At 40.1% G+C, this 11,696-nt stretch overlaps 1 protein-coding gene across 4 annotated transcripts in view; it reads left to right on the forward strand.

Moving 5' to 3' along the window:
* bcor (BCL6 corepressor) overlaps positions 1 to 4,890 on the forward strand; it is a 49,800-nt gene extending 44,910 nt beyond the window's left edge. For all 4 annotated transcript variants that reach the window (XM_058760122.1, XM_058760124.1, XM_058760121.1 and 1 more), the window contains 2 exons: positions 763 to 913; positions 3,524 to 4,890. In XM_058760122.1, the coding sequence (XP_058616105.1) occupies positions 763 to 913; positions 3,524 to 3,818 (446 nt within the window). In that variant the 3' untranslated portion in view covers positions 3,819 to 4,890. The remainder of the gene's footprint in view (positions 1 to 762; positions 914 to 3,523) is intronic.
* The last annotated feature ends 6,806 nt before the right edge of the window (positions 4,891 to 11,696 follow it).

The raw sequence follows: 11,696 nt of genomic DNA on the forward strand, positions 1-11,696 counted from the left end.
TTTGTAGACTGTCATTGATCTAGAATTGAAAAAATAGAAAAATAGCATCTATGTGTGCTTCTACCTCTGATGTTCGCTTGAAAGTATTTATATAAAAATCCCCCGTCCGCTGGGTGGTGGGGTCGGCACCATGGGGGCAAAAATAGATGGCAGCATTTTTTTTATTGCTCTTTTTTTAAACGAATTCTAGCTGCGTAGCGAGAGTTCCCCTGGCTGCCATATATCAGCAGATCGCTCGGTGTGTGTGTGTGTGTGTGTGTGTGTGTGAGCGGGCCCGTCTCCAGCTGGCCGAAAACAAACCCACTGCTACTGCACATTTTCCCTTGGATTCCTGGAATAACAAAGCCGGGAGAGAAGGGGAGGTGTGGAAGGGAGCCGCACGGCTATTTTTGGGAGCGTTGCGCCGCCTTGGAAAAACCCAAAGCGCAACAGAAAGAGGTAGAGGCGCCTGTTTCGCTCCGAGGCGTACGCTGTGCCGCTAGCGCACACGAACGAGTGAAGTGGCTTCACAGGCAGCTCTTCCCGCAGTGCCGCTTAATGGAAGAGAGTGCAAATAGGAGAGCACGTTCGGAGAGCGACGTGAGAGCAGCGCCGCGAAAGCATGTCTCGGCGTGAATCCGACAGGGAGAGGGAGGGTGGGAGGGATTTTGGAGGGATATCATGGGAGCAGAATCCATTGCTAGCTCTCAGAGACTGTGTGTGTGTTTCCATAATTCACACTTTCTCTCATTTCTAATCGATATCTTTCTGTCTGACTAACAGAGCCTGCCGACGACTCGTCTGGTTATGACATCCTAGCCAACCCGCCTGGACCTGGCGAAGACGAGGATGAACAGAGAGAAGTTTTTGAATTCGAATTTTCTGACCGGCCGCTGCTGCCGTGCTACAACATCCAGGTGTCTCTCTCGCAGGGGTAAGAATCTAAATCTTTAGTCTTGACTGACATTTGTCTGTAACTACTTTTGTTTAGAATGAAACCAGTTATTTTATCGGTAGAGATAGTGGGAATGTAAACATTGTTTTCTGGTAAAAGCTGTTGAGAATCGGTTCAAATTGGCCAAGATACTAGTCTGAAATATTGTAAATGTGGAATTTAGAAGAAATTTTAGAAGATGCTCGTAATAATAATTTGTTGATGTTTGATAGCTATCGTTATCATGTTGCTTACAAGCAGGATATTCACATTCATGTGTCACTTAAAGTAATTTTTATTAGCGTTCTTTATTAGACTTCTAAATCTTTGCATAAAATATTTTGATCCTAGTGGAATTTTCGTAATTGAAAATGTAAAAAATTAAAGTGCCGAATGTTCCCAGGACGTGTTCACCAGTAAATTTAGTCATTATTGGATTATTGTAGATTGTACAAAGGCACTTTACTCTGATCTGAAAAATTTCGTAAATAGAAATTAACTTCAAGAAAGGTCATGGCAATTATTATCAAAAGTTTGGCTGTCGTAGTATCAAAGATGTTTTGTTTGTACGTCAACTTATTGTCGCAATTGCCGAATGTAGCCATAGAGCTTCCATTTACAAGTATTGCATAGTTCAAAGTATTGTGCAGAATTCTTGTAATTAGGAAATTCTGATGTACAGTTGCCAGTTGTTGGCTACCAGGACTTTGCTAGTTGTATGCAATGTTTCTAGATGATCGTTGAATGAGCAAATCCATTTTAACTGATATAATTCATCAGTAGAGATTAAAGGGACAGTTCAGCCAAAAATTTAAATTCTGTCATTAATTACTCACCCTCTTGTCATTCCAAACCCATAAGACCTTAATTCATTTTCGGAACACACATTAGGATATTTTTGATAAATCTAAGAGCTTACTGACCCTCCATAGACCGCAATGGAACTACCTTGTTCAAGGCCCAGAAAGGTAACAAGGACATCGTTAAAATAGTCCATGAGACATCAGTGGTTCAACCTTAATTTTATGAAGCTACGAGAATACTTTCTGTGCGCAAAGAAAACAAAAATAACGACTTTATTCAATGATTTCTTCTGCTCCCCGCCGCCATTCATGAGTACCATGTGCATCCCTCTTCTTGTAAACAAGGCGCAGCGCATCTGGGTTCTATGTCAGAATGCTGGCTCCTGCGTCAGCAGCACCACACGCAAGCATGGTACTCTCGTGAACACGCAGCGGAGAATGAAACAGAAGAGAAGAATTGTTAAATAAAGTCGTTATCTTTGTGCACAAAAAGTATTCTCGTAGCTTCATAAAATTAAGGTTGAACCACTGATGTTTTAATGATGTCCTGACTTCCTTTCTGGGCCTTGAATATGCTGTCTATGCAGGATCAGAAAGCTCTCAGATTTCATCAAAAATTTCTTAATTGGTGTTCTGAAGATGAACGAAAGTCTTACGGGTTTGGAACGACATGAGGGTGAATAATTAATGACAGAATTTTCATTTTTGGCTTTTGATTATCCCTTTAAGTCGAGTCAAATTTTGATCGTGACTAGACGAATTGTTGGTTTACATAATAGCTGAACTGACGTGAGTTAGCTTTGACCTAGATGACAGGTGTTTCCCTTAAGAACTGCACGACTGCGGAGCGTGTCGACTGACACACAGGGACGACGTTAGTTTAGCGTTAGCAAAGACGTGAGGCCCATTGCACTTAAACAGAGCGAGGACAGCGAAAGCGTGCGCGAGAGAGACAGTCTAGTGACACGCTGCTAAACAGACACAGCTAATTACCTCCCACACAGGCTCTCGCTCTGCCGTTACCGCGCTCCGCTCTCTCGCCACCCCTCCCTCGCTCGCTCGCTCGCTCGCTCGCTGTCTCGCTCCCAGGCTCAGCTGCCGCGCTCACTGTTGTGTATAATCTTCAGTCTGCGCTTGTCTCTGGCCTTCCCCTCCCCCGTTCTCATTCGCCCTCGTTCGCTCGCTCTCCCTCTCGCTCTCTTTCGCTCGGCGCGGCTGGCTGATGCAGTATTAATGGCTTTCTGCTCTCCTCACATTTCCTCCCCCCTCTCACTCGCCCTCTCTCCTTCGCTCTCTCTCTCTTTTTCCCTCTCCCACTCCATTCAGCGTTCCGCGCTCCGCAAGAGCCACAGACCGCCTCAAGTGCCATCGATTGAGCGCTGCCTGTTACTGCTTTCCCCGCTGTGTATGTGTGTGCGCGCGTCTGACAGGCTCAGGCTATGGTCTTTGTGTGTGTGTAGCCTATTGTGTTCCTGGGCGAGTGAAGGCCTTGAGAATCTGTGTAATTTTGTCTAATTATCTGAATGCGCGTCTGTTCTGGGGCAAGCTTTTGACACCGTGTATGTGCACGTACATTTTTGTTTTGGTGTTTCTAACTTTGTGCACATGTTCTGACACATTTAGCCATGGCGCTCACATGGACGCTGCAAATTCTAGCCAACTTTGCGCATCTTATTTTTATTTTGCTACGAATAAAATTAAGTCTAAAATAACCCGTTTTTTTTTACTGCATAGTGACGCAAACTAGCATGAAAACCTGGCTCTCTTTTTCAGCCAATTAATCTCTTTCTCTCATTCTTTTTCTCAGACCTAGAAACTGGTTGCTGCTCTCAGACGTTCTCAAGCGCCTGAAGATGTCTGCTAGAACGTTCCGTGCCACGTTCACGCACATCGAAGTAGTGACTATAGCCGAAGCGGAATTCTACAAGCAGGCGTCTCTGAGTCAGCTGTTCTCTTGTCCGGAGGAGCTCGAGGGATTCATGCCCGACAGCAAGGAACTCTTGGATCTGGTGGAAATCAGTGCCGAGCTGGTGGCGCTGCTGGGGTCGTCGCTCGAATGCTTGGACGACCGCTGGGAGCCAGTATCCAGACCTCGCTCATGAGCTTCTGAACATGCACGCACACTCATACTGACTCTCGGACGAACCCTTGGAGACCTGTGGAGAACTAGAAGCAAAAGAAAAAGGATATTCTGAGGCAGTTCTTGACATTTCAAGGAACTTCTGGACTGGTAGCCAAAGGCGAAATTGGGTCCCAGTGCAGCTGATCTTTCTGTTTGGCTTCGAGAAGGTTTCGGAACATCTCTTGCGCTCTTCTCGCATACTAATTCTCCTGGTGACGATGCAAACCTGTACATAGTGTACATTCTGCAGATATAGAAAGAGAACGTACCTGAGAATTGGACCACTATCTCCAGCTAACTCTGAGATATGAAGCCATGCTCGCAACGAAGAACTCTTTCATTTAAAAGAGATGTTTTCTAAATAGGAATATAAGTATATATACAGTCACTGTATTTTATTTGTGTGTATTATAAATAGATATAAATATATATATAAATATAAATATATATATATATATATATGCTGCCTTTTTTGTCTTGTTTAGTCAGGTCTTTATTTTAAAATTGGAGTTACGATGTTGTAAATACATAATCGGGTTGAAATGGGGTTTTAATCGTGATGTCAACGTTAGAGGATTTACAGAGGCCGGAAACCCCTTCGGTTCGTCAAGAGTTAATTAGCGCACTTCGTCAGCGATTTTCCTTGCCTGGAGTAGACGTTTTTATGGTGTCGACCAGTAACCAGTGTGGGATTTTTCGGTCTCCCGTGTTAAACTCTAATCTACAAAGCTGTTTCGTACCCTGTACGCAAGCTGTTGCTTTGACTAAGTCACTTATTTATGAGTAGAAATTAAGATATTTTAATGTGGCTTTTCTTTGTAAAATATTAAAGTAATTGTAAAATACTAATCTGACGCTTTGTTAGGCAAAGACATGCTTGAACTTGTAAATAATGGGTTGACTATTTCAGTAACTTGTTTCTGACGTGTGTTATTATTGTTTTTTGGAGAAGTGTTCGGACTTTGTAATTACATACGCTATCATTTGTATTTATATTTTACCAAAAAAAAAAGTTCCTTTAAATAAATGGCAATAAAAGATTGTGTACATCATGTGGTCTTCTTATATTAGTCAAATTTACAACAAAACTGACCATGTTTACTCACTGCTCTTATTGTGCTTCAAAAATATCAAAAACATGGATAAAACTTTAGTTTAGTTTAAAAATATGTTTCACTCTAAATATGTTACAATGCACAAGTAAAAATGGATGGGAATATAATTTCATGTTGTTAGACCGAATTGAGCATGAGATTATAGGGCTGCTCTGATTAATTCATGCACAAACAGATTATTAAACCTCCATGTTTATCACCATAATCGGAGATTAAGGTCTAAATTCCATAGCGACATTTCTTCCATCAGATCAGCCCTATACAACAGAAGAGAGAGACAGCCACATCCTGTGCTGCTGGACAAAACAGGAAATGAAGAGTTCACCGGAAATTAGAGGCCTTAGGCAGGAGTGAGGGAGGTTTTTGTTGGTCTGATAGAAATGCGGACATTATAGGCTTGGTTTACGTTCTTTAACTTTAATGTAATTGTCACAATCCTTTCTACTAAGCCCTATAAACTTAAATCCCCTGCTTGTTTCTAAAGGAATGGTTCACCCAAAAGCAGAGAAGCACAAATGTGTACTCAAAATTACTATAAGAAATGCATGTTTGTGTATGTACAAAAGCATTTATAACAGCACAGAGCTCGGTACTAAACTAACTGATCAAAACGGACATTCAAATTACTCATTTGTTTGCATCCTAAATTAGGGAGAATGCCCGAAAAAGGACGGATACACAAAATTTCCTTTCTTCTGCATATGTAACCAATCACCATCAAAGATAACCAAATCAAGCCAATTAGCTTTCAGTATCCTAATATGTCATCAAACCTGCAATAGGTGAAGAAAAAAGTGTAGACGATGTGGATAAAATCCAAATTAATGAAGCTTCTCATCTGAGGTGAGTAGATATTTGGTGAAATGGGGCTCTCCTCTCCATTCATATAAAAATGTTTATAAGCTATGAAGCTTATAAATCATGTTGTCATCTATGTTTAGAAATGGACAAGGGTTGTGACCCATGTGGCTTTAGGCTGCATTGTTTATGAAGATATCAAGAGATAGGCCTATCATCTGCTGATATGATGATAGCTACTATATAAAAATAGCCCAGATTGGTTTGGTCAGTAATTAATTTACATCACACACCTTGAAAGCCTATATAGGCCAAAAGTGAAAATACTGTCATTACCTTCATGTAGCTATCTAAACCTTGATGCTGTTTCTTCTGTCAGCCACACACTATTTTCGTCAATAGCCTACTCTTGTACTAATATGTGTTTTTAAATTGGTTTATCGGTCTTTTTTGGATATTGACAGCCATTATGACTGACTGTCATTGTATAGCCATATAGAAAAAGCGCGCGTAAAGCTGATTTTAAAAAACAAAATCCCCAACAACGTGAGAGTAAGTAAACAATGCCAATTTTAATGTTTGGGTGAATTATTTTTGTATTTGAGGCACAGTAATGGACTGTTGGTGGTCTATTTTCAGATGGGATCGTTCAACTGGTTGAACTGAAGAGGTGTAGTGGAGGTCTTAATTACTCTAGTTAATCACACACAAAGGACTTATTTTTTTTTACTGTCCGCGTTTCTGAGTGGTCACGATTAGGTTCTTTTTAAAACAGAGTAAGCGATTAAAAAATGGGCAGCTTGTTTACACTGGACCTGTTCATTTGTTGTGGTTACGAGCTGGAAATCAGTGTAGGCTAATAAATAATAATAAATAATAAAGCAAAACCACGCAATGCGATGTGCAGTGATTTAACAAAACAGCTTTATAAAAATTTTAAACAGCTAACTGAATAAAGTTTTATGAATGCAGTAGGCTAATATTTACGTATTAACATCCTAATAATAAAACGTAATGAAAAATATGATATGAAAAATATAAATATTAAGATCATCACAAAAGAGAAAGGCGCTTAAATGGATTTTAATTGACTCTTATGAGAATTGATAAACGTTGTGCTTGTAAATAAAGATGGAAATGAACATGTCACTGACTTATTGGCCATTTCTAGCTCGCTGATGTGTCAAATGTAGCTCAAATGTTGCGTGTAGCGTAGCCTGATTGAGGACTGCGGACAGAGCCACATACGGCCGCGCGCTGTGGAAGCTGGACTGCAGGGAAGAAATGTGGCCATCTAATTAAAAAACAATTAAATTACATTAGGCTTGGTAATTACACCCTCCCCTTCCCCGGGTTCCGTGTTACGACGGTTAATCCGCTCTTTATCTATTAGTCAGAGCTGTGACATTGACGGGACTCGACTATCAGAGCGCGCAGAGACAGACAGATGCGTCCGCCTCACATCTTGTCAACACTGACGCGAGACCATAGACTGTATAAAAACAGCGCGAGACGCTATTTGCCCTGTTCTGACATGAAAAGATTTTATACACAAATATTATATTTGAATTATTACTAATAGTGATTGTTATATATTTCATTGTATCAGATTTTTAATATATTTTATTATTTTATATATTTAGGTCCAAACTTAATTTTTTTTTTTTTGTGCGTTCTTGCGGTGGCATAAGCCTCAGGTAGTTATAAAAATGTCAATAGTTTATAACATAACCTGCTCAACTAGATTCTCTTCAAAATGTTGCTCAGTCATGACTAGTTGATCTGAAATAGAAAACCTTAGACAGTTGACAGTTTATGCTAATTCCTGTTACATCGCCTCTTTTGGAAACGCTGAGGATATTGTAGCTGCGTTCTAACGTGAAATCCAATAGTAAAATTGGGCTTCTTTCATCATAAAACATAAGCAAAATTAATTTCTAATTCAATACGACAATTTATATAAGATTTATTTTTTTAACATAAAATTTATTTTGCCGATATTTGCTTACTATGATGACTCATTGGTGCATATGACCCATTAGTGGATTTTTTTGCACAGCATCATGGGTAATGTAGTTTTTCACCACAACGTCTACTTATTAAAAAAAAAAAAAGAAGAAAAAAAAAAAAAGCTTAACATGAACAAATGGATTCAGGAAAATCACATCAGGTCTGTCTTTAAATGTTCATCTTTAAAAATCATTAAAGTTATCTTTAAAAACCAACTTCCCTAGAGGAAATTGAATGGTTTACTTCCAGACTTAATTTTGTTGCATTGTCTGCACTCGTTGTCACCAAACACTGCAAATTCTCAATAAAACTTAAAGAATTTACATTGCTCATGCGACCAAAATCACGTTTGCATAACTTTGCGTCTATGAACATGAATGTCGCTGATCCCTGGTCTTTAAGAATATTTTGGCTCCTATATCATGACTACTCCAGAACCTCAACAAAAGTAATCTGAGTAGCTACTTTCACCTATTATTTACAGGCTAAATACAACTCATTAATGTTCATTTTTGCATAGCCTACTATACTTTTGAAAAGTAGGCAATGTAAACGGTGTCACCAACACGCAGAGCGCTGGGTGTGTTATATTCAGGGGCAGACTGGGCATCCACTTTATGCAGCTGTCGGAAGGTTTTGTGTGTGTGTGTTCCAAGGGTCAATGCTGTGCCCATCTCTGAGAGGGGTTTGGCGTGGACACGCACATTTCTGGTTTGAGGGCAGGCAGGAAAAACGCTCTCTGGCGGATTAGGTAACCTCTACACTAATTAATTCTGCGAAGGGCCTTTCAGAGCGCCGCATGCAGCTCTCAGAGAGAGAGAGAGAGAGAGTGCGAGCGAGAGAGCGAGCGAGGGAGGCAGGCTGAAAGGATTGCATTATTCTGCGCTGCGAAAGGAAATCAGAGAGCGCCGGTCTCTCGGGGCCTCGGCGGCGCGCTCTAATAGCTCAGCGCGATCTCTGCTAGGATATTGCTGCCCTCGAGTGTGTGTGCGTGCCGGCAAGTGGGGGCTGGTGAGCGTGTATGCCGATATTTTTAGGGAATACACAAAGGATACGCATATGAGGATAAGAGAATACGCAAAGAATGAGACACGGTTGACATTTTTTGGACGCGGTTGGTCGTGTGAGTAGGGCTGGGAATCGGAATTGAAGAAAATATAGTGGAACCGAATGATTTTCATGACATTCGGTTCTGTTAACGGCTCTTGAACGCCTACATTTTCCCCTGCGGTTATCCACAGCGCTACGGAAAATAAAATGATGTTTTAGCTCTCAGTCTGAATTGAATTTGATAAGAGAAAGACAATAAATAGCAAACACCTTTCTATTGCATTATTCTCGCTGCGCGACCAGCGATGTCCGATTCACGAACAAACGACTGTTATGAACAGGTTCTTTTTAGCGATTGGTCCAAAAGACTCAGGTATCCCATCATTTGTTATGTTTACATTAAAAACAACAACTGAATAGCATAAATATTGATTTGTGACTATGTACACCTGATTGGCTATGTACACCTGATTGGACGGACACACAATAGTCCCGCCCTAAACTCACACCATTGGTTGATTTGATGTTGTTGTGTCAGGCTAATCTGGATGTCAGTTAAAAAAAATTTTTTTTTAACTCAACATCAAGATTTATTACATTTTACATATAGCCTAAGTAAAATTGTATGTTTTACTTTAATTTCATGTTTTTTCCACAATTTTAATTCCCATGGTCCTTTGTGTAACAATGATAGTTTTATTTATAAAATTTGTATTTATTTATTTATATTATTTTATATATAAAAATATCGGCACCCTTGGTAAATATGATCAAAGAAGGCTGTGAAAATTAATCTGCATTGTTAATCTTTTATAAAACAAAAAAATCACAAAAATCTAACCTTTCATTGGATAATAAGAATTTAAAATGGGGGGTAAATATCATTATGAAATAAATGTTTTTCTCAAATACACGTTGGACACAATTATCGGCACCCCTAGAAATTCTTATGAGTAAAATATCTCTGAAGTATATTTCCATTCATATTCACAATTTTGAGCACTCCAGGGTGATTATGAACATGAAATTATCCAGCCATTGCTTCCTGTTCCACAGAAATATAAATAGGAGGGAAAACAAAGCCCAAATTCCTTAATCATCCATCACAATGAGAAAAACCAAAGAATATATTTCTGATGTGCAGCAAAAGATAACTGAGCTTCACAAATTAGTGAAGTGGCTTTATGAAAAGAGCTAGAGCAGTGAAAATTCTCATTTCCACCATCAGGGCAATAATTAAGAATTTCCAATCAACATAAAATGTTAAGAATCTGCCTGGAAGAGGACATGTGTCTATATCGTCCTAATGAACGGTGAGAAGGAGAGTTTGAGTGGCTAAAGACTTTCCAAGGATCACAGCTGGAGAATTGCAGAAAATAGTTGAGTCTCGGGGTCAGAAAACCTTAAAAAAAAAACATGTTGTTTGGGAGGGTTTCAAGAAAAATTCTCCTCGCTCATCCAAAAACAATCTCCAGCATATTCAGTTATCAGACACGACTGGAACTTCAGATGGGACTGGCTTCTATGGTCAGATGAAACAAAAAAATTAGCTTTTAAGCAGCAAACACTGAAGATGGGTTTGGTGAACACAGGGATAAAAAGTACCCCATGTGTACAATGAAATATACTGATGTTGTGGGCCTATATTTCTGCTGGAGGTCCTGGACATCTTGTTTAGACACATGGCATCATGGATTCTATCAAATACCAACAGATAAAAAATCAATAAGTGACTGACTCTGTTAGAAATCTTATAATGGGCCATGTTTGGATCTTCCAACCGCACAATAATCCAAACACAAACCTCAAAAACAACACAAAAATGGGTCACTGAGCACAAAACCATGCTTCTGCTGGCCATTCCAGTCCTCTGACCTGAACCCTGTAGAAAATGAGTGAAGTGAACTGAAGAGAAGAAGCACCAACATGGAGCTGTGAATCTAAAGGGTCTGGAGTGATTCTGGATGAAGGAATGGTCTCTGATCTCTTGTCAGGTGTCTCTAACCTCATCAGGCATTATAGGAGAAAATGTAGAGCTGTTAAACTGGCAAATGGATGTTTCAAAAAGTATTGAATAAAAGGGTGCCGTTAATTGTGGCCAATGTGTATCAGAGAAAAACATTTATTTCATAATGATATTTCTCCCATTTTAAATTCTTATTATCCAATGAAAGGCTAGATTTTTGTGCATTTTTTAAATAAAAGATCAAAAGGATTAACAATGCAGATTAATTTTCACAGCCTTCTTTGATCATATTTACCAAGGGTGCCGATATTTTTGGCCATGACTGTATGTATATATATATATATATGTGTGTGTGTGTGTGTGTGTGTGTATATCCAGATGAATAGATTTAGCATGTCACACTGCAGGACACTGCTGTAACTGCACGTCAACTTCTCAGATACACCAGCAAACAAACATAGCGTAAGAGCGTGTCATGAGTGAATGGCCCCTAACGCCGTCAGGTGCCGCTCCTTTAGTTTTCTCTGTATCTCACACATTCACACACACACTCGCAGATCGTGTAGGAGTTGTGCTCTCCAGTAGGTAACTGTGATCTTGCCATCTGTCCGTGCAGTCAGACGCTGGCAGCGGCCGTGGCTTGAAGGCGTGAGCGGTGGCGAGCTGGAACAAGGACGCGGGCACACGGCCAAAGTGAGAGAGACAGAGAGAGAGAACACACGCTATTCGGGTCTCAGGTTGCAGGAAACTCTCTGCTCGCTGCAATGCCTCCAGCAGCAGTTATAAATCAGGTCTAGTGCACAAACATGCACGCACTCGGCGAGATCCACCTGTACGTCATTATAGCTCACTCACAACAATTTTCATAATATACACGTCTGCGCATGTGTTTAGAAAAGACATTCGCTGCGCTAAAATG

Source organism: Onychostoma macrolepis, chromosome 22 (assembly GCF_012432095.1).
Source record: "Onychostoma macrolepis isolate SWU-2019 chromosome 22, ASM1243209v1, whole genome shotgun sequence".
NCBI lineage: Eukaryota > Metazoa > Chordata > Actinopteri > Cypriniformes > Cyprinidae > Onychostoma > Onychostoma macrolepis.